The sequence below is a fragment of the Oratosquilla oratoria genome, chromosome 34 (assembly GCF_046742065.1).
Source record: "Oratosquilla oratoria isolate Oo_2021 chromosome 34, ASM4674206v1, whole genome shotgun sequence".
In the NCBI taxonomy this organism is placed as follows: domain Eukaryota; kingdom Metazoa; phylum Arthropoda; class Malacostraca; order Stomatopoda; family Squillidae; genus Oratosquilla; species Oratosquilla oratoria.
This window is the reverse complement of record NC_134810.1, coordinates 44,497,059-44,524,945: the sequence shown is the minus strand read 5'-3', so window position 1 is coordinate 44,524,945 and position 27,887 is coordinate 44,497,059. Positions and strand designations below refer to the sequence as shown.

At 39.3% G+C, this 27,887-nt stretch overlaps 1 protein-coding gene across 14 annotated transcripts in view; it reads right to left on the bottom strand.

The window, feature by feature from the left end:
- Btk (tyrosine-protein kinase Btk29A) overlaps positions 1 to 27,887 on the bottom strand; it is a 222,054-nt gene that overhangs the window by 19,829 nt on the left and 174,338 nt on the right. For 3 of the 14 annotated variants that reach the window (XM_076173596.1, XM_076173595.1, XM_076173597.1), the window contains exons 2-5: positions 25,452 to 27,433; positions 20,937 to 20,983; positions 15,550 to 15,591; positions 636 to 701 (exon numbers count right to left, since the gene is read on the bottom strand). In XM_076173596.1, the coding sequence (XP_076029711.1) occupies positions 636 to 701; positions 15,550 to 15,591; positions 20,937 to 20,983; positions 25,452 to 27,360 (2,064 nt within the window). In that variant the 5' untranslated portion in view covers positions 27,361 to 27,433. The remainder of the gene's footprint in view (positions 1 to 635; positions 702 to 15,549; positions 15,592 to 20,936; positions 20,984 to 25,451; positions 27,434 to 27,887) is intronic. The other 11 variants (XM_076173606.1, XM_076173609.1, XM_076173601.1 and 8 more) reach the window with 6 other exon arrangements.

Sequence of the window (27,887 nt, the reverse complement as noted above, 5' to 3'; positions counted from 1 at the left end):
ATTTTAATATGAATTGGGGAGGGAGCTGAGACCAGCAAAATCAGAGCTGGGGTCTGTGGAGCAGGGTTAGTCACCTTTCCCTCAGGAGTTATTCAACAACTGCAACTGCCACTTCATCCTTGGTGCACCTTTCATGCAGCGGGTTACTGCCTACCTATACATTCTTCTCCAATTCACTCAGTCACCTATGCATATTTTGTGCTGGCTCACTCAGAATGCCACCCACGTATTCCCTGTATGTTGTAAGAGACAACTAGAGAGATAGAGCTACCAACCTCACTTCCTAGAAGACCTTGCTATAAAAAGACATACAGGTCTCTTTTGCTATATGTGCATTACATTCCAGAAAGCCTAATCATACAGCAATCAATTATATGGAAAGCTTATAAACTTATGAGAAAACAGGTTTTGATCACCGTAAAAATGCTGGGAATGATCATTTACTTGGCCTGCGTGATTCTAAAAGTGAAATTATCCAAATGTATGGTAATCAAAGGGTAACATTGGTGATTATGTGAAATACAGTAGTGTACTATATGCTGATATATCATGTAACACACTGGTGACCATATGAAAATGTAAAAACCCAACAAGGTCTTGGAGGAAAAAAAAAAAAAAAGCTTTTGTCCACTCACCTTTCGCAAGGGTAAGTCACCTATTTCTGTTGGATTGTAGTCATATATGGCAACCACAATCTTTTTCTGAAAAACAAAACAGAATCTCTTAGTGGTAATCCCATCTTACCTAATAACACCTAAAAGATTTTGGCACTTACATTAAAGCAGTACAAACCTGTTACAATGAAAATATTTTTAATCAGAAAATAAGAAATAAATATAGAAAAGAAGACATGCCAATTTCACGTTTAATTTTACCATTGTCTATTTACCATTATAATAATGATGATAATAATAATAACTATAATACTACTACTACTACTGACAATAATACTGATAATAAAAATTATGATAATAATAATGATAACAATAATGATAATAATAACTATAATAATAATTATAATAATAATAATAAAAACAATAATAATGATTTATATATATATATATATATTTGTACAACACTGAATGGGTCCCAGTGAATAGTGATACATTTTTATCAACCACAATGCACTTTAATTCTAAGCCATCAACAATGGGTGTCCCAATGGAGGCAACATGCAGAAACTGAAAGGTGGTCCAACCAAGGACTCGAACCTGGTTAGCACGTAACAAGTGCTGTAGTGACTTAAACCATTGCTCCATAAAAAAAAATATATATATATATATATATATATATATATATATATATATATATATATATATATATATATATATATATATATATATATATATATAGTACACCATAAGGTGCCTTTCCCCTTCTATGGGGGTTGGCCCAGCAAAGGTATACACTCATCTTTCATCTATCCAATACCCATTTGCTGCCCCCTCATTCTTAGCTCCTTGCAGATGAAGTCATCTCTGTCCCAGCTCCAATTGCTTGGGTCAGAAGCAATGCAGCAAGAAACAGTACTTCCACAGCAGGGCCTGAGAGCCAAACCTGGTTCACCCCACCATATCATTAAATGATGACCTTCCTACTCATCAACCCAACTTTATAGAACAGACAAGAAGAAATCCCTCTGGTCCACATTAATTTATTATCTATTCATAACCACCTCCTACCCACACTTATCTCTTGCCCTCTCCCTTCTCTGCTTGACAGACATTCATCTTGTACTGAAGGCCCTGTTCGCTCCATCCATCCCATCCTCAGTCCTCCTCCAGTTCACTCCATCCACCCCTGCCTTCCACACTCTTTTTATTCATCTTTCTTTACTTATTCTTTCTATATGGCCAGAACATCCCAGTATTCTTTGATCAACCCTTTGCCACCTCCCCCTTCACCCCCACTTTCCACCTCATCTCCTTGTTCTTCACTTTTCATATTCATAACCCCCATCATACCTCTAAAACACTTCCCCTCATACACATTAAGGCTCCTCCTTTCTGCCTCTTAAATTCAGTGTCTGCCCCATACAGTATTGTGGGCACAATCACCCCTTCATACAGTCTTCTCTTTGTGTTTCTTTCCAGATACAATCCCTATTTCTAATGATAAATGATACTTTTCTTTCAATCCCAAAACATTTAATTGCTTCCCTTACTCTATAACTTACCTCTACCACAACTTTATTCCTTGTTACATGTAGTCCTTGACAAAAATGGCACCCACACTGTCAAATCTGACATATGAACAAAAATTGGAGAAATTACAGTTGTCAACACTAGAACAGAGAAAGGAAAGAGGTGATTTGTTGGCCATTTTCAGAATTATGAAAGGGATGGAAGTTCTCGATCAAGATGACTTATTAAATTGGGACAGAAGAGAAACAAGATGACATGAAAAGAAACTAAAGAAAGACAGTTACAGAAGAGACCTGGAAAAAAAAAAAAAAAATAGCTTCCCACATAGAGTGATCGATGTCTGGAACAAACTGAACAGAGAAACAGTGAATGCCAGAACAAACTGGATGTGGAGAGCTACGAAAACGGGTCACTACAAGCATAGATCTCATCCCGTAAAATACAACTAGATAAATACTAGGTAAATACTTAACCACTTCAGTACACGTCAAATTCTAGTGCACAGCATCAGTTGCCATATATACAATGCATCACACAACTCACATTATAAAATATAAAGTCACTGCTGTATTACTCATTCTCTTTTACTCTGAGTAACAATAAACACAGAAAATGTGATCAAACCAGTTTACAAAATCCTGGTGCAACTCATACACAACCATAAAAAATAGATATAATCAAGATGCCGGCACCATCACCCTCGTGTACCCACTCTCCCCTCATGACACCTATGTAAGCATCAATGTACCAAAGTGGTTAAAGTACTTAACTTCCTTCAGCCTCTCTTTTACAACTCCAACTCACTGCCATCCTCTCCCCTATTACAACTGATCACCTTACTTTTACCTACATTTAATTTCAGCATTCTCTTCTCACATACCCAAACTCCACCACTAGCAGCCTCAGACCCTCCTCTGACCCAGCTACAAGTGTAATGTCATCCACATACACCGACAGGTTCACCTCCTTCTTCCTTCCACTCTCACTCACCATCATCAAATCCCCACTCATAACCCTTGTATTTACCTCCAATACCACCCTATTCATGTACATGTTGAAAAACTATGGTCATATTACACAACCTAACACAGCCTCACCTTCACCTTTTTCATCTTCCAAAAGCATAATACAAGCTCTACTACTCACATAAAAAAATTTGACTGCCCTCAACAGCCTTCCCCCTATCCCATATATCTGCAAAACATTCCACAATGCCTTCCTGTCAACTACCATCATATGCCTTCTCCAAAGCCATAAAATCCCAAGAATAAATCCATACCTTTTTGCTAAAAATTTCTCATATTGTTATTATTGTAGCCTTATTAAGAAAATTTGATCCGTTTGACCTCTTTATCTGCTAAACCTACATTGTTCTTTCCCAATTATTCCTTTTGTTCCCCTCCTAATCCCCTCAATTAACACCCTCCCATATGCAAAACAGACTTGTCCCCCCAAAGCTACTACATTCATATTTGTCCCCATTTCCTACGTATTGTGGAAATATACATCTACTTTGGCCCTTGGGTCCTCCATAGATCTCTCTGAGAATAAACCTTGAACTAATACCTGCCAGCACTCTAACTGTGAATTTTGTTAAGTTAATTTGTTTACTTAACATTGAGATGAAGTGTTAGAAAAAGTGATTTCTCCTTGTAGTTTCTAATTAATTGTGAGTGTAAACTAGCTTCAGCTGTTGGTCCCTGCTTAGGAGGTGCTGTGTCTTGCTACACTGCTTCTAACCCAGGTAGAAGGCTGAGGTCAAGGATGGCCCTTCAACCACAAGAGGCTGAGACAAAAAGGAAAACAAATGGGTGTTGGACAGGTGTGAGATGAGTGGGGTATGGGTGTAAACCTTAGCCAGCTACCTCCCTTATAAGGAAGAAGCATTTTCATATATTGATAAGGTAATCCTTCTCATAGCATCTTGCTCACCTCTGTTGTTTGCAAAGCATAGTTTAGGTGCAGGATGTTCACCTTCTAACCTTCTCCCACCCACCACTTGTTCACATTTACCAAGCAACAGCACAGTTAAAATTTACAAGTCTTCTGTGAACCAAGTGTTTTGATGGTAGAGTACAGTGATTTAAGACATCAAATCCTTCAATTACGAAAGGTAGCAATGGCCAGGCCTTTCTTTTTCTGGCTGGTATTGTAATATAATTTTGTAAGTTTTCTTTGTTACAATGTCAAGATTTTATTCAAAAGTGAATGATGTGCTACATGAAAGAGGTTTGGACAAACTGGGTACTTGGATCTGAAGGTTTTCAATGAGGCCCCATACAAAAGATAAATTTGAAGGTTGGGAAATGTTGGAGGACATTAAGGGAGCCAACTTGAATGATTTTCTGGAAGATAGGCATATGTAAACTTCAGTGAAGGATGGGTGCTTAGAAAAAAGGTGAAAAGTGAAGTACCACAGGGTTCAGTGTTGACAGAGGTAATATTTTGTTGAGGCATTGTGACAGGTTGGTGAAGGTGGGTGAGGAAGACATAAATCAAAACCCAAGTTTATTTCTTGGATTCTGATTTATGTCTTCCTCACCCACCTTCACAGAGGTAATATTCATGATATACATCAACATGATGAGTCAGAATAGGCAGGTATGCTAATTCACTTGCTGACAATGCCAAGATCATGAAAAAGAGTGAAAAGGAAGATAAATTACTATGACACTTTATAATCATCTTTTAATTGCTCAACTTCACTTTTCTGCTTTACATTAATTCCATTTAATTTATTTGTCTTTTTAACTCCTTCATCAATAATTCTTGTTCCTAATCTTTGCCTTTCAATGTTTCCACTTCCTTAACTGTTTTGTGATCCAGAAGTCCAGTCTCTTTTCTTCCATTTTTTTCAAACTTGCCTTGAATTCTCTTATAGGGCTTGGGTTATATTTTCATCTAACTTTTTCCACAAATCTACACTTCTATATGGAACCTACTTTCAGACATCTTTTAAACAGGTGCTAGAATGATGTTATATATCAGGTTGTAGTAGTGTTCTGGGATTCTGATGCATCTGTGTGCTGTAAAGTGGTCATCCATGTAGTATGATAAGTGCTGTAGTTGTTATCTGGGGAACATTATGTATTGTGCACTGCACCTGTTATGATGGTTTCTTTTTTTAAGTGTAAAACTCCAGTCTTTACATCTATGTCCTCTATGGGTATTGTCAGTATACAGCTTGAGATTGTTCTCTGAGCTTTGCTTTGAGTGACCATTAATTTGTAATGATGTGTGTCTGAAATATGTGCTGACATTGGGCTGGTATGGTCCACTGTTGCTTTTATGTATCGTTTGTATATGAACTCAGTGTCAATGTATTATTTTACATCTGCACCAATCATTGCCATGAGAGTACAGTATATGTGTTACATTTCTGTATATATCAGTTATATATGGTCTAAATGTCACTGAGGTTTTATGTTAAGTACCTTTTGACCTGGCTACCTCCCTTATAAGAGGAGAAATGCCCTTGGTATATTTACCTACCGGGTAGTTGTATTTTATGGGATGAGAGCTATGCTCGTGGTGACCCGTTTTTGTATCTCTCCGCATCCAGTTTATTCTTAAAATCTTGTATAGTTTTGGTACTCACTGTTTCTCCATTTAGTTTGTTCCAGACATCAATCACTCTATGTGGGAAGCTATTCTTTTTCAAATCTCTTCTGTAACTTCTTTAGTTTCTTTTCGTGTCCTCTTGTTTCTCTTCTGTCCCATTTTAATAAGTCATCTCTATCAAGAATTTCCATCCCTTTCATAATTCTGTAAAAGGTCAACAAATCACCTCTTTCTCTTCTCTGTTCCAGTGTTGATAGATGTAATTTCTCCAATCTTTGTTTGTATGTACAATTTTGATAGTGTAGGTGCCATTTTTGTCGCTGCTCTTTGATTTTTTTTTTTTTTTTTTTTTCTAGGTGCCCATAGTGTTGCAGCATTCTCTAGTTTAGGTCTTATTAGTGTAACCACTATTTTCTTTACCATTTCTTCATCCATGTAGTCAAAGGCCACTTTCATTGATCTTAATAAGTTAAAAGTAAGTCTCTCCAAATAATTTATTGACATGTTTATCAGGTGTCAAGTCAATTGAGATAATCACTCCCAGGTCCCCTTCTTAATAAACGTTTTTGACTTCCTTGTTTCCAATCTTATGTTGACCCGATATTATATTTTTGCTTTTCCCAAATTCCACTATGCTACATTTCTTAATGTTAAGGTTCATTTCACATCTCTGACTCCATTCCCATATTTTGTCTAGGTCTTCTTGTCGCAATCTGCAATCTTCTTCTGTGATTACTCTTTTGAGTAATTTGGCATCATCAGCAAAGTTCATGTAACAATTCATTCCCTCATCCATATAATTTATATATATGGCAAACATTACAGGAGCCAATACAGAGCCTTGCAGGACGCCACTTATCACATCTTTCCAGTTCGAATTTTTGTCTCTAAGTACTACTCTCATTTTTCTCCCACTTAAGAAATCTTTCATCCATTCCAGTAGCTTACCTTGTATTCCTCCTATTATTTCAATTTTTCTTGTTATCTTTTTATGTGGTACTTTGTCAAAAGCCTTCTGCAAGTCCAAGAAGGCACAATCTGCCCAGCCATCTCTTTCTTGTATTATCTCAATTAATCTCGAGTAAAAGCATATTAAGTTTGTGGTACATGATCTTCCACTTCTAAAGCCAAATTGTTTAGGGTTTAATATTTTATTTTCTTCCAAGTGTTTGATCCATTTGTTTCTGATAACTTTTTTGCATATTTTTGCTACTGTGCTTGTAAGGGATACTGGTCTGAAGTTTGTAGGATCTTCTTTGTTTCCTCCTTTATATATTGGTACTATGTTTGCATCTTTCCAATCTTGTGGTACCTTTCCTTCTTTGAGTGAAAAGTCTATTATCTTGTATAATTTGTCTGTCAGTTCGTCTATACACTCTTTCAGTATCCAATTTGCAATTCCATCCGGTCCATGCGATTTCCTAACATCTAGGTTTTTTATTTGGTCTCTTATTTCTTTCTGTGTTACCTTTATTTCTTTCATTTTAGGGGGTCTTTCTTGTTGTCCATCTTCCCAAATTTGTGAGCTCTCAATTGTAAAAACAGACCTGAAATGTCTGATCATAACTTCTGCCATTTCTGTGTCATCTATATATTCTTTATCTCCTTCACGCAGTTTTACAATTTCATGTTTATCCTTTAAATTGTCATTTACAATCTGTAAAAGTTTAGGTTGATCCTCACATTTCTCTATAATATCTTTTTCATAATTTCTTTTTCCTGTCCTGCATATATTCACATCACACAATCTATGACCGTCGCGCAGATTGATGTCGCAGATTGATGTCGCTGTCCACTAGCGAATTATTCAAATATATTCACATATTCGTTCCTAAGTTTTATATATGTTTGCCATTTGGATGTTGTTGTTTTTTTTCGTCTCTTTTCCATCTTTTCTAGGCTTTGTTTCTTCTGTCTTTAGCCTCATTGCACCTTTTGTTATACCAACACTTTATATAATCTCTTTTTGCTTCTTCTTTGGTACATATTTATCAATTCCTTCCTTGTACTTTTCTTTGAATATGTTCCATTTGTCTTCCATCTTTGTTTCCTCTTCGGCCTTGATGTGGATGTGCTGTGTCCTGCAACACTGCTTCTGACCCAGGGCAGTGGACAGGGTGCAGGGATGACCCGTCATCTAGGAGGTGCTAAGATGGGAGGGAGGGTGGAGGGGTGTGAAGTGTTTTCGGGGGTGAAATGGGTGGGAATGTTTTTGTGCCTTGTCCTTTTTGGCTACCCCCCTAGTAAGGGGGAAAAAAGCCTTGGTATATGTATGTATGTATGTGTTTTGGAAATTTTTTCTTAGTTTTACAAAATCCGTTTTGTTGTACATTAATCTTCCTTCTCTATGTTTATCATTCCTTCCTACATTGTTTTGTTCTTTTAATTCAAACTCTATTAGTATATGGTCACTCTTTCCGACTGGTGTTTTATACTCTATGTTGTTCACAATATCTGGTTCAGAAGTTAATATTAAGTCTAGTTTCAATATGTGTAGGATGCATGTCTTGTTCAATGTGAGCCATGGTTTAAGGGGGTTGACTCTCATTTCAGTGATTCGCTCGATTGGATTACACTGGGGAACACTCATTTTGTTGCATTTAAAAAAATACTTTTCTATAGTCAACTTGAGTGTGCTGATTTCAAATCTGAAGTCGGGTTTTGTCTGCAAGCTACAGATTTTATGCAATTTGACATTTTTATTTATTTTTTAAATTTTCGTTATTATAGGAAATTGCAATATCAGCCACAATTCTTTTGTTCACTTGAATCTTAAAACAGTATGAAAGCCATTTCTGTACATTTATTAAGGCAAAAGAAACAGAACATTAACAGAACATCTATCCCAAAGTTAGATTAGCATCCTTCAGAACATCACCACAGCTGATGGAAGCTTATCAATTTCTTTGTGTATTCTTTTCAGGCAGGAATTTGCGTTTGTAACTTTTGCGTTTGTACATTTCATCTGGGCAATTTCGTTTAATGCTCCAGCAGTAGTCAGCCATCATACTTTTGTCCCAGCGCCCTTGGTAGCGTTCTTCCATGATCTTTAGGTCTTGGTGGAATCGTTCTCCTTGTTCGTCACTCACAGCCCCCAGGTTGTCAGGGAACTGATCAAGGTGGCTGTTCAAAAAATGAAGCTTGATGCTCATGTTGCACCCGAGATCACGAAAAGCGAGGAGCATTCTGTTCACAAGTTCACTGTAGTTCTCCGCCTTATTGTTTCCAAGGAAGTTCTGAACGACTGCCACAAAGGATAACCATGCTGCCCTTTCTAAAGCGGTCATCTTAGCAACAAACTGATCATCATGAATTAGGGTTCGAATCTGTGGGCCATCAAACACGCCTGCTTTGATCTTCTCAAATGATAACCCTGGTAAAGCTGTGATGATGTGTTGGAAACATTCACCTTCGGTTTCCAGTGCCTTGACAAATTGTTTCATCAAACCTAATTTGATGTGAAGAGGACGAAAGATGATCTTATCTCTGTTTACAATTGGGTCTTGTATGATATTTGGCATGCCTGCTTCAAGGGTGTCACGAATAGGCCAGTCCTTCTGGACCCAATGTCTGTCTCGTGCTCGGCTGTCCCACATACAGAGGAAACATGGAAACTTGGTGAAACCTTTCTGTTGTCCAAAAAGAAAGTTGACCATCTTTAAGTCTACACAAATTATCCAATTGTGCTCATGATACTTTAATAAGTCCATGACCATTCTCATTTCATCATAGTCTTCCCGCAAATGCACTGAGTGACCGACAGGTACTGCTCCATAAACATTGCCATTATGTAAAAGAACACACTTTAGACTGCGTTTTGAACTGTCTAAAAAGAGTCTCCATTCAGCAGGACTATAGTAAGGTACACCCAGTTCTTTGAGAAGCCCTGGGATGTCATGGCAGTAAACAAACTGTCTGTCTTTTGAAAAGAAGGTCACAAAAAGCTGGTCACGCTTTCTGAAATATGATACTTTAACATAGTGATCAACAATATTTCTGCCTTGTAATCTTGATGCCAAAAGCTCTGCTGCTTTCTTTGAAAGACCTAAATCCCGCACTAAATCATTCAGTTCAGCCTGGGGAAGAGGCTTAGGGACGGGGAAAGGTTCAGTGTCTGAAGAACAGTCCTCCGATTGTGAACACTTTTCTGACAATTCACTGTCACAACTGTCTTGCTGGCTTGTATCATGTCCAATGTCTTTATCGTCCAATGAAGACAAGCCTTTGAAAACTGGAACAGGTACTTCTTCAGAGTGCGGAACAGGCCGAATAGCTGAGGGAATGTTCGGATACGTAATCTTATGTCGGTTTTTCTTCCCAACACCCGTTGTGTTTACCATGCAGAAATAACAGTCAGTTACATGGTTGGTGGGTTCGCGCCAAATCATTGGAACTCCAAAAGGCAGACCTTTGCGTTTTCCTTTGGTCCAGTCTCGAAGCATTTCCTCACAATTGAGGCACACAACATGAGGAGCCCATTGCTTGTCTTGATCACCAAGATGAACTTCAAAATATGCCTTGTAGGCACGCTTGACGAACGAGGATATGTTACGTCTCTGACGATTGAGTGTGTAGCATCCACATATGTAGCAGAAGGCATCAGGCTTGTTTCTGCAATGATGTCTCATTCTGGAAACCATGTTTGAACTGAAACAAAAGAAGAATTATCAAAATATTAGAAGCTATCTATATATATGGACGTTAAAATGCTTATACATGGTTTACGCAAGTTCACATATGTACAATTTCATTAACCTCAAATTGCATACAAACTAGAGCTTGTAGAGAAAAACTAATTTCAGATTTGAAATCAGCGCCTAAAACTCTTTCAAAATCCGTTAAAATATCCAATGCAACTCAAAGTTACTGAAAAAGTGTTCCCCTGTGTTATGCATTTCTGGTCCTCCCAACCTTATCTTTTTATGTAGGACAATGGAAATTTAACACAATGTGCAGGGAAATGGGATGCAGCTGTGACAGAAATGTCATTGAAATCCATTAAGAAATTTTTACACAACAGACGATTTACTTGCAATTTTGAGTTATTTTTGAAATCATGTTTATTTTTCCAAAAGTATGAGGAGAATAATGATTTCCTTTGGTGTACAGTTAGTAGACATCCAGATGTACCTAAACTAGTATACTCATAATTATAAGTGAAAAAGAAAGAAAGTCAGCCTTACAGCAAATTATAAAAAAACAACAACATAAAATCACAACTTTGAAAAATTGTCAAAAATATATATCAAGTAGGTTAAGAATTAATTTACTAATATTGTTAGATATAAGTATCACGATCATTTCCAACAAGAATGATCAAAATTGCTTATTTACACACGAAGTTATAGTTACTTTTGTGCGAAAAAACTAGTTTTGAGAAAATAGCATTTTTATGTTTATATATTCACTACTCCATAAAAGTGCCTCCAAAGAGTATCAAATGCACATATCTACTTACATAATCCTTTGACCATTTCTGGGAAGTAAGCAGCAGATGTTCATTACATTTCTTTTGTACCCATGCCAGCTGAGAATCGTGACAATCCTAACCTTCCATATCCTTCACATAATGAATGGTACACATGCATTACAATCCCTTTGCTAAGGTGAGTATTCTTGCACTTCTCAGGTTCAGAATGGAGCAAAATACTTCGGCAACTATTACATCTGACATATTTAGTTATGGAGTAGTGAATTTATAAACAAGAAATGTATAAAACAGGATAGCACGTGGAGAAATTACGCACGCATACGCTGAACCATTTTTCGATCGCACTGAGTGTGGTGACTGCTGCCTAACCTATCGTACAACAATATCAGAGTATAAAATTCTCAAAAACAAAAACAAAAAACGACAAAATACAAGGAAAACAAACCATAGCAAAGAAAGGGGCGTGGCTGACGGGCGGACCTTTAAATTTCTGGCCCTTTAACCCCTTCCATACGGTGCCGCACACGTAGGCGTCATGGGGAGCGAGTGTATTCGCGAGGCTGCCATATCGGCGTCTTGATTATATTTATTGTAGTCGCCCCTCCATAACGACATTCTTTCTAATTCTTTTGTAATCGCATTTTCTATGGTTATCAAAATTCACGGGTGAAGAGAGAACGATCGATATAAGCGGTGACTATATTTTATGATGCGAGTATTATTACGACACGTCGTACGGCTGGCATTGGTTGCTGCCACCGAGATCTAAGTCCATGACGCCTACGTGTGCGGCACCGTATGGAAGGGGTTAAACCTGCCATTACCTGAGAAGGGTGGCGTTATACGTCTGGAAACCAGTCCCGTGGTGTTCAGGGACACCACACCAGTCCACACACGAAGTTTGACAAAATTGAGTATTTTTCACTGTCACCAGTAAGAAAAGTAACTGTAGAATTAGCAGGTACTAACTTTGTTCTATTTGTGGTTAACTAGTGCTCTAGTGGAACACCAACCTTTTACAAAATATATTTATCTAAATTATTTTCCATCAAGGAACCCTTTGCTCTTAGAGAACATATCTATCTGAATTATTTTCTATGGAAAATTAGATAACTATTTACCAACAATGCTAATAATAACAATAACAACTACCTCAGTCTCTCCTCCAACTCAGCTAAAAGTGCAGTGTCATTCACAAACAACTGGCTCACCTCCCATTTCTTTCCACTCTTAGCTCAAAATCATTGTCTAGCTCTTTTGTGTGCACCTCCCACACATGTAACACCACCCCATCCATAAACATGCTGAACAGTCATGGTTACCTTGGACAACCCTGGTGTAGCCCCAACTTTACCTCAAACCATTTACTCTCTCCATTCCCTACCCTCACTAATAATTACAATAATCATAACAATAATTACAATAGTAATAAACTAAAATGATAACAATAATAATAATAATAATAATAATAATAATAATAATCTATCTACACACCAAGGGCTTTTTCCCCTATATAAGAGAGGTAGCCAGTCAAGGTATGCACCCATTCCCATCCACCACTTCTCATCTTAGCTCCTTTAATGAAAGGTATAATACAATAATTATTGCATTACCATTTTGTGTGTATTTTCTCATGTACATTTTGATTGTATTTCTATGTAAGTGCAAACTAAAGCAGTGAATTGTAATGTAAAATACATTATTGTCTAGCACACTCAACTTCGTATGTGCAGCACATTTAACTGTGACCAATATACAGACCCGGTAGATAAGTATTGTTACCACCCAGATATGTCAAACAACACAGTTGGAAGGCACATAGCCACCTCCTATGACTAAGTGCACTTGCCTCAAACAAGGTACTGTAGTTCATGTGCTCAAACTAGGCAGTTTCTGGTACCTGTCTTAGCTAGAAAGAGGTAGTTTTCAGCCTCCTCTTCCTCCCATCATCATATATACCAGATCTACTTCAGTGGCTATAAACCGTCTGCACTTACCATTTTTATTTGCATTTTCCCTATTAAGACTATCATACATATATCTTTTACTATCTTAGTCTCATGAGACAACTCTTTGAAATTGCCAGTTACCCCTATGTCATTGATTATCTTAGTCTTATGAGAAGACTCTAAAAAATTACCAATTGTCCATTTCACACCCTTTTGTGTCTACTAAGGTCATTCTAATTTGTCTTACATTCTTATTGTCTGATTAAATTATTTCTCTTGTATTTGTATGTTATACATTTACATATGTTAGTTTAACTGACCCAGATTCCCATTCTCTATGTATTATTGTATTATACTTGTATTGTTTCATTCTCTAATAAATTTGTTGTCAGTTACTTCAAGTTTAATATTCCTTTCTGGAATCTTCTGTTTTTGTTACTTTTTTACTTCTGTAATACAGCTTTATCTGGACCAAATAACTAAGTCTAAAGTTGACTACTAGAAGTGAGCTACTTGGGCTCCCTCATCATAACAATGGTCATCCCAGCCTCCTCCCACTACCCAGGTCAGAAGCAATGCAGCATGACACAGTTTATCCACAGCAGGGCCCCTTCACTTACACGGCAATGCTCCCTCCTTGTCCCTTTGTGAGGAAAATTGAGAAGACAAGGAGAAATCCTTTTGGCTGCGTCAAAATATCATTCATACACAACTATTCTCCACTCACCCCTATCCTATGCCTTCTCCTTTCCCTGCTCAATAGATATTCCTCTCTTGCTCAAAGCCCCTTTCACCTCATTCATCCATGCTCATCCCCTCAAGTTCACTCCATCCACCTCTGCTTTCCATATTCTTTTTGTTAATCTTTCTTCACTCACTCAATGTGCCCAAACCATCCCAATACTCTTTCATCAACCCTATCTGCCAGCTTCCTGTCCATCCCCTCCTTGAAACAAACCCATTCTTCTTCTACTTCCACTTCTACTCTAGCTTTCACCACCTCCAAAATTTCTCTCAGCTTCTGGTATTCCCTCTCATTTAAACTGTTTACTGTAAGCACCTCTCCCTTTTGCCTTTTTCCACTTTCTCCACCCCTCTCTCAACTTCCCTTCCACCAACAAATTACCTGACATTCTTCCAATCTCTCCCCTAAGAACATGGATGAGAACTCTTCCTAACTTTCCTATGAATACCACTACATAGTTCATTGATGCTTTATCAACCACCTTCCCATCACCCTTTCTCATGTCTGCCTATGCTTGACTCTCTTCTTAAACACTATGTTAGCTATTATCAATACTCTTTCTAAACAAATCTCCACCATGAACTCTCCACTATGATTTTTACTTGGCACTCCAAACTTCCCTACTCTAGCACTGATATCAACACTATGACAGTGATATCCACACCAAACTATCTAAGCATTCATTTACATCTATCCAAAAAGCCTCTTTCCTCTACATTTTCTCACTACCAAGCCCATATGCACTTACAAAAATCCACATCTCCCATCCCAGCTTCACCTTCACCCATGTTAACCTTAAAGATACTTCCTTCCATTCCACCATGTGCTTTCCTATCTCATCACTTACCTCCCTCACCCCCTCCTCATTCCAAACACTCTCCCCACCACATTCCCAAACTCAAAATCACCCCTCCCTTTCAACTTAGTTTCACTTAATGCTAACACATCCATCTTCCATCTCACAAACATACCACCTATCTCTTCCTTCTTACTCTCACCTGTACCACAACCACACACATTTAATGATCCAAATCTTAGGGTTCTGGTTGGAAATCTCCCTGACCCTCTAATGCCTTGACTTCTTGTAGGATATTTTTAGAAATCAGGATACCTAATCCCATCACCCCACCCCAATTTGTTACCTTTTATGACTTGCATGGTGGCAGAATTCTTTCCTCCCACTCCCACAAGACACGGGAAAAGAGAAAGTACACTAGAAGAGGTGGTGCAGGAAAATTTCAAGGAAATAGCATACTGGAGGGTTGGTCATAGTATAAAAGTAGCATAATTCCTCTAAGATTAGAGATTTCATTCTGGTATAGACAAAATCCAAAGTAGTCCCATAAGTATAGGCTGAATGTTACTGTGCAATTAATACTGCACAATAGCATGCAGTCAATTACCCCATTATGATATCAATAATAACTATAATATCATGATACAGAAAGGGGAAAAAATTGAAAAGACTTAATCCATGGTAACAATGTTCACTGTATCCTGAGGAGGTAAGGTACATTAACATCACAATCTACTCCCTTTTCTAAAGCTCAAAGCTACTGCCACAAGTGTTCAAAGCATAATATTAGAACTCACAAGGTTTATATCACCTTGAAAACAGATGTAAGTTTGCTGTCATGCAAATGTAAAAGCATGCAAGGATGGAGGGGACTGAGAAATTCCCACACAATGTTGTTGGCCTGGTGGGACATGAACACTCACACGGTAGGGGCCGAAGGCAGTCCGCACTCCTGGTACCTGGTACTTGGGGAAAGAGAGGCGTACTTGATTAGTTTACTACCATTACAGAGTAAAGCACTAAACACCAGCAACATCACAATTAACATTAGAAGCATTAGACTTGCCCATGTCCTAAGAGGCATACCATCACCATTGCTATTGCTGCCAACCCTACCTCCACCATATGTATTCAATGTAACTACTACCTTGTTCACTAGTGCCAATATATTCCTTACCACCACCATCAGTACCATTTCTATGGATGTCCTCTATCACCACTATCACCCTCACCATCACCATCACAACCACCAAGACCACCACCACCATCACCGTACCTGACACTAGCACAGCCACTGCCACCTTTCCATTCCTCTGCACCACTGCCATCTGGTCTATCACCATAACCATCACTATCACTGTCACATTCAATGAAAAAATATTCAATATCACCACACACATTGATTACCAACATTTGAACATCATCTTTTTTTAAAGATATTTTCACCCAAAGCTCTACCACCAGCTAACAATTTACTGTAATCCTAGTTCCTGCTCCTCAACTAATCCTTTCACAACAATAATACACTTTTCAGAATTTGTTCTGGCTGAAGACAGTCACCCAAGAGTTACTGCTCCATACTGATGGGGGTTTCAATGAAATACAACCCTACTTCATTTGCTAGAAGGTGTGCATGGCCCCTTGTAATGCACCAACCCAAACACTCCATCAATCCATTCATCCATTGGTTCAGATCTCTTTCACAGGAGACCCATTGCTCCAAAATAACCAGCAATGACCAGAAGACTGGCCCACAAGTAGATGGGTTTTGAAAATAGGCAGTTTCACTGTCCATTTTGCAGAAAGACCACTACATGCAAATACACATCATTGGTCCCAAGCTACCCATCTGAAATACTACTGATTTTTGTTATATTACCAGTAATCTCTTAATCAATCAAGAATCCTATTCCATTGGAAATTTCCTTCTCTTTACTTTCATTGTACAACAAATAGCGACTACCTAGTAACTTCATGAGTTTTTTTCTCTATTCCCTTTGGATTTCATTCGATCCCACGATATTCCAATTGATATTCTCCAGTTCTCCCATAAAACTATCTAAACCGTAGTCTTTTGTGAGATCTCACATTATAGATGTAGATCCTCATCTTCTTTCAGTTGTTTAATATCCAAGTTTTGGATCTATTTGGACAGTGCTTACATTCAGTGGCACACTACCTGTGAGCACATAACACAGTGTAATTGGACCTTTAGGAGACAATGATCCAACATGAATACCCATGAACACATGTTTGGTTAAGGGGTTATGACTGTATAATCTCATGTCCCTGTCACACATTCATTTTTTTGTGCCACTTTCTACAACAAACTTGTTGAAGCCCTATATATCTATAGGGTGCACACTGGTCCATTATGTCCTTATAAAAATACCACCATATAACCAAAAGGAACCACTAACAGGTACTTGCCTATCTTTAGTGCCCATCTACATCCTCCTCACCTTGAAGTTGCAGCCACAAGGGGTTGACCCCATATAGAGTACAGTACCGACTGCATAAATCTTATGTAGTCAGTATTGAAGGGATTTCAGTGACACCCCTACAGGCCAAGTCACATACCATTCTTTCAAGATAAGAAACTTAAATCCAAACAAAAAAGAATGCCAATAACTTTAAATTTGTATCATCTTTATTTTCTGTTACTTTCCTCAAATCTTTCTTTACCATCTCTATGACTCCACCTCAACAACATATTGTCCTCCAGGACTGAATATCTGGTAATTAGTGATAAAATATAAATACCAAGGGGTTGACAAGATCACTTTCTGTCAACTTTGATTATATTTTCTCCACCCTTTCATATAAGATTTGATAATTGGTGACTGTTCCCCCTCCTACTAGCCTACTCCAAACTGGTTATAAAGAAACATTCCCACACTAATACAACACAACATCCAAGAGTCTCTCTTTCTTTTATATATGCTAAATATTGATGCAGCCCAAAGGGATTTCTCCCCGTCTTCTCCTTTTCTGCATGAGGGGACAGAAAGGGGGGGGTCGCCAAATTTATGAAGCGGCCTTGCTGTGGATATGCTGTGTCTTGCGACACTGCTTCTGACCCAGGGCAGCAGACATGAGGCAGGGATGACCCATCATCCAGGAGGTGCCAAGATAAGAGGGAGGGAGGAGGGTGGAGGGGAGTGGAATATATAGGAAATGGAATGGGTGGGAGTGGTTTCTATGCCTTTTTCTTTTTGGCTACCCCCCGTGTAAGGGGAAAAAGCCTTTGGTATATGTATGTAAATACTGGTGAATTGAGTTATTTTCTTATCTTGAATTATCCCATATAATTTGACTTTACTGTTTCTTCATCCAAACTATTCAATGAATCAAGAATTCTGTATGGATAACTGTTTTCAATGTCCTTCAAACATCATCTTTTTTTAATCTCATCTGATGGCCTCTGGTTTCCCTTTGTTATTACAAAAACATCCTCTTAACCAATTATGATAACACCTTTGATGGCTCTAAACACTGCTCTTATAGATCATTTCTCTTTCCTCTCTCTTCTAAGGGTGGTACCCACCCCTACAATAATTTAAGTTGATGCTCCCTGGATTATCTTTTTTTTTTTATTCATGTTTCTTTTTTATGGAGACCACTGAAGCATATGCCAGTCTAGGCCAACCAGGTTTTGATAATCTTCATCACTCTTTGTCCATCTTGTGGAATGCTACACTTATATTCTTCAATATAAGTTTTCCCAGTGATTGTTTTGATGTGTTTCTGGTGGTAAAAATTCCTTTATCATTATTCCCAACTCACTTTGCTTTTGTAATTAAATCATTACCATTTACTCATTTTATAGAGCAGTGAGAGCCTTTTCCAATATCTTGAAATTCTTTACACTGAAATTCATTTCCAACTCCCATGTTGACTTATATAACTTGTCCAGATCTTCTCATAGCAACCAATCTATATACCAAGAGCTTTTTCCCCCTTCTAAGAGAGGTAGCCAAGTCAAATGCACATACCTTCTCCCACCCATTCCACTCCCATCACCCTTTCCCCCTTCTCATCTTAGCTCCTAATGGATGATGGGTCATTCCTGTATCCTGCCCACTGCCCTGGGTCAGAAGCAATGTAGTAAGACACAGTACATCCACAGCAAGGTTGCTTCATTTAATCGAAAACCCCCTCTCCATCCCCTCATGCAGAAAATGAGAAGACGAGGAGAAATTCCTTTGGGCTGCATCAAAATATTAATCATATGTAAGCACCCCCTTCCTTCCCTTCTTTGCATAACAGTATCATCTACACACAGTCACTCTTCACTCATTCCTATCTCTTGCCATCTCCCTTCCTTCCTCAACAGACATTCCCTTCTTACTCAACATCCCTTTCACCCCATCCATCCATCTCATCTTTGGTTGTCCCCTCAAGTTCACTCCCCCCACCTCTGCCTTATACACCTCTCTTACTAATCTTTCTTCACTCATTCTTTCCACATATCCAAACCATCCCAATACTCTTTCATCAGCCCTATCTGCCATCTCCTTTTCCATTCCTACTCTCCTCTTCAAATCTTCATTTCTCACTCTATCCAACCTAACAACCCCTGCCATACTTCTCAGACATTTCATCTCAAAAACATTTAAACTTTTCCTCTCTGCCTCTCTTAAATTCCAAGTCTCTGTCCCATACAATGCTATTGGCACAATCATCCCTTCATACAATCTCCTCTTTATATCCATTCCCAGATACCTATTTCTTATAACACTTTTAAATCCCCCAAAGCATTTACTTGTTTCTCTCAGTCTATAATTTACTTCCACATCCACTCCTCCTTTTCCTGCTACATGCACCCATCAAATACTTCCTCCATCTTCTCTCCTTTTAGATCTACTTCCAATTCATTGCCATCCTCTAACCTTGTACATCTCATCACATAGCTTTTACTCACATTTACCTTCAATTTTCTCCTATCATATACCTTCCCTCCTTTGACCCTGCCACAAGCAGTGTCGTCAGCAAACAACAACTGGTTTATCTCCCACTTTTCTCCATTTTCTTTAACCATCCCCAGTCCCCTGCCCATTGCCCTTGCCTTTACCTCCTGCAACACTACATCCATGTACACATTGAACAGCCATGGTGACATGACACATCCTTGACACAGTCCTACCTTTACCTCAAACCACTCTCTCCCTTTACCATTCTAACACAGGCTCTACTACTCTTGTTAAAAACTCTTGATGTCCTTTATAGCTTTCTCCTAATCCCATATATCTGCAAAACCTCCCACAATGCCTTTCTGTCTACTCTGTCATAACCCTTTTCCAAATCCATAAAGGCCCAAAAAACACCCTTACCTTTAGCTAAAGCTTTTTCAAATATCTGCCTTACCACAAAAATCTGATCCAGACAACCCCTACTTTTCCTAAACCCATACTGTTCCTCACCAATTACTCCCTCTATTCCTCTCCTACAACCTTCTATATTCCTTACTCTCCTCATGATCTTTGCATCATCAGTGAACAAGTAAACATTTTTTTTTCTTTTATGGTTTAATGTCACACACTACCCCCTATCAGGAGGCTAGGATGGTGCCCCTCATAGAGGGCTTTGTAGCGTGAAATTTAATGAAGCATGCCCTTAGTTCAACTTTGCCGGTGGCAGGATTCGAACCGCCCTCACCTCGACCTTCGCCACAAGTAACGACGCCTTAACCCGCTCAGCCAGCGAGCAGGTTAACTGGTGAAATTGTCCATCACATTATTAACATATACATGAAATACTACTGGTCCTTATACGGACCCCTGTGGGAATCCACAAGCAACTTCCTTCCATATGGATATTATGTCCTTCACTACTGTTCTTCAGTGCCTCTCATCCACTCCAGCAAATTCTTTAGGACCTCCTTTATAGTACAGCTTTCAAAATGCTCATTTTTAGGTGAGGTACTTTATTACAAGCTTTCTCTAGATCAGTGGTTCTTAACTTAGAGAAAGAGAGAGAGAGAGAGAGAGAGAGAGAGAGAGAGAGAGAGAGAGAGAGAGAGAGAGAGAGAGAGAGAGAGAGAGAGAGAGAGAGAGAGAATTTCTTGGAAAGCAAATACCCAAAGTTATTCGAGTGGTTTGCCTGACCAATGAATTGATCTAGAATGACTCTGCCATCCTCCATTCAGTATACAGGTACATTTTTTTTTACAACCAGTTTTGATTTTGTTTTACCTGACCACCTCTAAAATTTCTCCATTTAACTGTCCTTTAATAACTTTGGACGTACATTTTCCAAACATTTAACTTCCCTCCCTTTTTCATGAACACAACTACAAAGCTGTTCTTACCGGTAACATGTTGTCTTGATTGAGAGGTGGACTTGGACTCGGCTGATCTGGAAGAGAAAAAGTCATAACTGGTAAACTAATTACATAAGCAGAGGTATAGTACAGTGACACAATACTAAGCTCGAGTGTATTAGAAACATTGATTCAAAACCAAACACTTGCTCCCTCCATCACAAATATATATATATATATGTAATATATATATATAAATATATACTGTATATATATAATAAAAATACATAAATAAATCTTTCACCTTCAGTAGCCAACCATACTAAACCCTAGTCCATCTCCATATTCACTTTTCTACTGCATTCATATTCATCAACATGAAACAATTGTATCAATAGTTTTGAATCTTTTGTGCAGGAGACCCACAATGAAAGTGGCCACTGACACTTTTTTTCTCTTTCTCCCTTCCTCTCTAGATTTTTTACTGAATAGTATGGGGGACAAGGGAATGGAAATACAGGATTTTGGAATTTTTTTAACTAAGCTAAGAGTAATCTGCCTTATGTCTTTCTATAGAGACAGATGCAAGTCAAAAGGTCTTGAAAGACCAAACCAAAGCTGGTCAGGTAGTGTTATTCACTTAATAAAAGCACTTCCAAAGTCTCTTGCTTCCCTTCCCTTGTCTTCACATTCTTCTTTAATTTTTCAATTCAAGCACCTGGTACAAACAAAATTTACTAGGTATGCAGTATGTATAATAATAATAATAACAACAAGAGCAAAAATAATAGCTGCCTTAGTTTCAATGACTGGAAAAACACAGCTCCAAAGCAGTAAGCAACATTTTTCATGCACTCCCATCAACTTCTCTGGGATGAAAAACTGGAATAGTGTCTGTATTGTATTAGTGTTGGTTTGTTTCTATGTCAATGTCTGGTGGGGGGAGGAGGAGGAGGAGGAGAAGGAGAAGAAAGGGAGCAATTATTGGTTGTCACTTCTCTTCATGCACAAATAGTGATGGAAATATTATCTAAGTTGATTAAGCAAGATCTGGAGAATAAGTGCTACCCCCTTTGGGCTGCTCCTCCAGCTGGAAGTAAAGGCGTTAACGGCGCTTCAAGGCAAGAAACAGAATGATGACTATCTCTGACATCCATTTAGCAGGATCACCACACAAGGACATACCCATTATTGGTCCTCACAGAGCTCTAACTGAATACCAGAACTCAACTGTATCTGAAGCTCTTATCTAGTTTTTCTTTTCTTTTTCATCACTGTCTTGTAAATACAAATTTGTAAGTTCATTATTTCAACAATTCATGCACATCTGGATTAGAAATGGAGAGAGTGAGTGGTTCGAGGTAAAGGTGGGACTTCGTCAAGGATGCGTTATGTCGCCCTGGATGGGGTAGTGCGAGAGGTAAATGCAAGGGTGGTGGGTCAGGGATTGGAGATGGTTAAAGAAAATGGAGAAAAGTGGGAGGTGAGCCAGCTGTTGTTTGCGGACGACACTGCACTTGTGGCAGGATCAGAGGAGGGATTGAGGAAGTTGGTGACAGAGTTTGGGAGAGTATGTGATAGAAGAAAGCTAAAGATAAATGTGGGTAAAAGTAAGGTGATGAGATGTACAAGGGGTGAAAGTGGCAGTAGACTGGAAGTGAGCATAAAGGGAGAGCAACTGGAGGAAGTGGATAGTTTTAGATACTTGGGTGCAAATGTGGCAGGAAAAGGTGGAGTGAATGTGGAGGTAGAATGTAGATTGAGAGAAGCAAGTAAATACCTTGGTGGATTGAAGAGTGTAATGAGGAATAGACATTTGGGAATGGATGCTAAGAGGAGACTATATGAAGGAGTGATTGTGCCAACAGCACTGTATGGGGCAGAAACATGGAACATAAGAGAGGAAGAGAGAAGGAGTTTGAATGTGTTTGAGATGAGGTGTCTGAGAAGTATGATGGGGGTTACTAGGCTGGATAGAGTGAGAAATGAGGAGGTGAGGAGGAGAACAGGGGTGGAAAGGGAGTTGGGAGATAGGGTTGATGAAAGAGTATTAGGACGGTTTGGACACATGGAAAGAATGAGTGAAGAAAGACTAGTGAAAGAGGTATGGAAGGCAGATGTGGAGGGAGTGAACATGAGGGGACGTCCTAGGATGAGGTGGATGGATGGGGTGAAGGGGGCTTTGAGGAGGAGGGGAATGTCTGTTGAGGAGGGACGGGAGAGGACAGAAGACAGGGGTGAATGGAGAATGGTTGTATATGGATGATGTTGTGATGCATGAGGTGGAATGGGCAGGGGGATGGGGGATGAGGTAGTATGTGTGAGCAAAATTTGACACAGCCCAAAGGGATTTCTCCCCGTCTTCTCCTTTTATGCATGGGGAGACGGAGAGGGGGGGTTGCTGATTTAATGAAGCGGCCTTGCTGTGGATGTGCTGTGTCTTGCAACACTGCTTCTGACCCAGGGCAGTGGACAAGGTGCAGGGATGACCCGTCATCCAGGAGGTGCTAAGATAAGAGGGAGGGTGGAGGGGGTGTGGAGTGTATTTAGGGATGGAATGGGTGGGAATGATTTTATGCCTTTTCCTTTTTGGCTACCTCCCTTGTAAGGGGGAAAAAGCCTTGGTATATGTATGTATGTATGAACATCTGTATCAAAAAGAAAACTAATCTTTAACAAATATTTCCCATACATTATCAGGGCTACACTAATTACTACACCCACTTAATTTATAAATACAATGAGCAGCAAAGGGAGTAGTGGCAAGGGAAGTAAATTGTAGATTGAGAGAAGCAAGTAATTGCTTTAGAGCATTAAAAAGTGTCATGAGAAATAGGTATTCGGGAATGGATGCAAAGAGGAGACTATATGAAGGGGTGATTGTGCCAACAGCACTGTATGGGGCAGAGACCTGGAAAAGAAAACTTTTTAATGTGCCTGAGAAGTACAGTAGGGGTTACAAGGTTGGATGGATATGAGAAATAAGGTGAGGAGGAGAAGAGGCCAAACGCAGAGTATGGGAGTCCAATATATTTTACGTTTTGCCCAGCAGGGCTTCTTCAGAAATAACATCGATGAAGAAGCCCTGCTGGGTGAAACGTAAAATATATTGGACTCCCATACTTTGCGTTTGGCCTCTTCCCTACAGAGCTGTTGCAGTCATTGCTGCTTTTACTCACGTGAGGAGGAGAGCTGGGGTGGAAAAGGAGATGGCAGATAGGGATGATGAAAGAGTATTATGATGGTTTGGGCACATGGAAAGATGAGTGAAGAAAGATTAGTATAAAAGGTGAGGAAGGTAGAGGTGGTGGTAGTGAACCTGTAGGGATGACCAAGGATAAGATGGATGGATGGGGTGAAAGGGGGCATTGAGCAAAAGGGGAATGTCTGTTGAGAAAGGAAGGGAGAAGACAGGAGATAGGGGTGAGTGGAGAATGGGTGGGAACAGATGATACTGTGATGCAAGAAATGGAGGGGTAAGGAAGTGGTCATGTATGAATGATATTTTGATTTCTCCCTATCTTCTCTCTTTCTGAATTACAGGACGGAGGGGGGTTCACTGATTGTGTGAAGCAGCCTTGCCGTGGATGTGTTGTGTCTTGCTGCATTGCTTCTGACCAAGGGCAGTGGGCAGGATACAGGGATGACCTATCATCCATGTGGAGCTAAGATGATAGGGAAGAAAGGATGGTGGATGAAAGTGGAATGGGTGGACGTGGGTACAAGCCTTCGACTTGATTACCTCCCTTGTGAGGGGGAAAAAGCCCTTGGTGTGTGTGTGTATATATGTATACATATGTGTGTATATATATGTATATGCATGTATATATATATATATATATATATATACAGTATATGTTGATATATAATAGATAAGTGGTAGGATAGTGAGGTAAACACAGGGTCTGTTAGAGATTCATTACTGATGTTTTGTCTTCACCAGTACTTCAGAGTACATAATTATAATCATTGAAATATCAACACCTTATATATCTTGGCTGAAGATTACTTTGTTCCTTTGTGGGAGGAATGAGATCAATCACAGAGGAACAAGGTAACCTTTGGTTGAAATATGTAAGGTGTTGATATATCTATAAATGTATGTACTCTGAAGGAGTCCTAGTGAGGATGAAGCATCTGTAATAATGCTCCAACAGTTCCTTGTGTTCACCTCACCATCCTACCACTCATATATATATATATATATATATATATATATTATATATATATATATATATATATATATATATATATATATATATATATATATATATATATAAACAGCAGCAGCTACAGTTTAAAATTGGTAAAGTTTAAGTATTGAAAAGCAACTATCTATATCAAATTGTACTATTAATGTCCATAATTATCTCTGAAATAATTGAGGGCAGAGAATTAATTCCTTATGTTTTGGGACCTGTATCATCATAGACACACTCTAGTATAAGCATGTTCATATATTTACATAACTATAATTTTTCCTAAGCAATGAATATCACCTTACCAAAAAAGAAAAAAAAATCATACCAGTCAGCACAATAAATACTCATGTAATGACCTCACCTGACAGTCTAAACGAAGAAGACAGTTTCTGTGGCAGATGCAGAGACGAGTCATTTCGTCCCCAACCAACCAGTTTATCTCCAAGAGCCTTGAGCACTACACCCCATTTCCTGGCCACACCACCTCTACTTTCACCCTTCACCACACCTTCCAACACTTCATTTGCAGTTGTGCATGACCGTAGTGATGAGCTTAGGGTGGTACGGGCTGGTTCTGAGGAGGAAATGGGAGGAATACAGGACCTGGACTCCATGGAGCAGCTGTGAGACTTTTGGCAAGCTGCTCCATCATCTTGCAGGTGCTGCACACAAGGCTGATCCTCATTAGCTGAGCCACACAGGGATGTTGGTCCCCAGTCACACATAGGATACGAGTGTGAAACTGATGTCCGATGTGGTACCAAGTTGGATTGTGATGTGGGTCCCCAATCACAAGTCGAAGATGCTAGGTTTGGAAAAAAGGATCCTATCTGGCGAGAACGGTGGGAGCTCATGTGAGGCGAGTGCATACCAAGAACTGAAGTATCTGCAGCAGTGCTCTCCTGTTGGAAGGCATGTGGTATGGAGGGGGAGGAAGTGCTGAACCAAGGCCCTGATGAAGAGCTTTGTTGTGATGATTTTGGAAGCTGGTAAGAGTGGTGCATCATATGTCTAGAGGAGTGGTTCAAGGAGGGAGAATTTTCTTGACTTGGGTGATGTGGTTGCTGGTGCTGACTGTGCTGATGCTCTATGTGCTGCTGATGTGAGTGAAGATCTTGAGCATGATGCTGTGAAATTTGGTGTGATCCATCCTGCCATCTATGATGTTGATGATGAGGCTGTTCTTCCACTTCATTATTCTGCACTGCATCATGCTGACCACCCTGATGGTGCTGTGGATACTTGATCGAGGTTCGGGAGAGTTGACGAGTATGGCCGTGATATGGTTGCTGAAGATGATGAACATGATGCTGGGGGTTTTTATGTTGATCTGAGTGATTGTTATGATTCATATGTTCCGAGTATGATGGTGGGCCCTGTGTATGTGGCATGGCATCATGCTGCCCTATATTGTGGTGATGCAGCTGCACGTGAGGAATGTACTTTTCACGACAATGTGACACCTTGGGCGAGATACCGTGTCCTTGTTGCCCAAAGGACTTGTGTTGAGTGAATGTTACCCGTGTGGGGCGCTCATGGGGGGAGCCATGGTGTGAAGCAGACCAAACCCCACATGGCTGCTGGCCTGACTGATGAGTGTCTCCCCATTGATGACCTACTGTGTCACTCTCACTGCTGCTGCTGTTAGAACTTCCACTACCACTTTTACTGGTAAGTGGCCAAATTTCCAAGTTGTTGTTGTTAGCATAACCACCACTGCTGCTACTGGTACTACTGCTGCTACTTCCACAACTACTGCTACTATTGCCAACAAATTCCAGACTATCTAGATGACAATTGGCACCACTCCTCCAAAGATCATCAAAGCCTTCTTCACTGGCCATGGATGTATTGAACAGAACATTATTCTCCTTATCACTCACATGTCTACATGCAATTTTTGGAGACAAGGAATGTGGAGAGTTCAGTCTTGCATTCAGGTCTGAGGGCTTGTATCCTGGAGAGAGTATTACACGACTTCTTCCTCCCTTAGACTGTGATGTCACGAGTCTCTTGAGGTCCTTGGTCCCATTTGAGCTGACAGTCTTGGAAACCTGGAGAGACGCTAGCGGACCTGACAGTCTTTCCTGGAAGGCACCCCGCAGAGATGCATTTGGCAATGGAAGTCGGACAGGAGCTAGAGGGTCATTCAGCTTGTCCAAGTGGCTAGCGATGTGGGGGGTGGTTGAGACTGGGGAACAGCCCACACTTGTTTCACGCAGTGAGTGCGTGCTAACCCCAGTCACACCTTCAACACCGTCCTTAGTCATGGACACTACGGGTCTTCACTTTCCAAGTTATTCACCATTTATGGTATAGTTATAATTCACTTTGTCACCTTCCCTAAAATAATTACAAAATTATTCAAATATTTTATCTATAAAAAAGTACCTGATAAAACAACGAATTGTGCCAGACCTTTATATATGTACATATGTATATACATACACATATGTACATTATATATGTAAATATATATTATATATAATATATATATATATATATATATATATATATATATATATATATATATATATATATATATATATATATACATTGGAACCTCAATTTTCAACCACACTCCATTCTAGAAAAATATTCTAAAATGGATTTGGTTGAGAATACAAATAAGTTTGCTGATCTGGTGGATACAGCTTTATAAGGGTGATATTTTTCCACCAAACTTTGAATTTCACTCCATTTTCCATTTTTCTCTGTTCAGGTTGGTCAAGAACCAATATTTTGGGTAACTACAGTAGCAAAAAAATGGGCCCCAGACGTCAGAAGGAATGTCAAT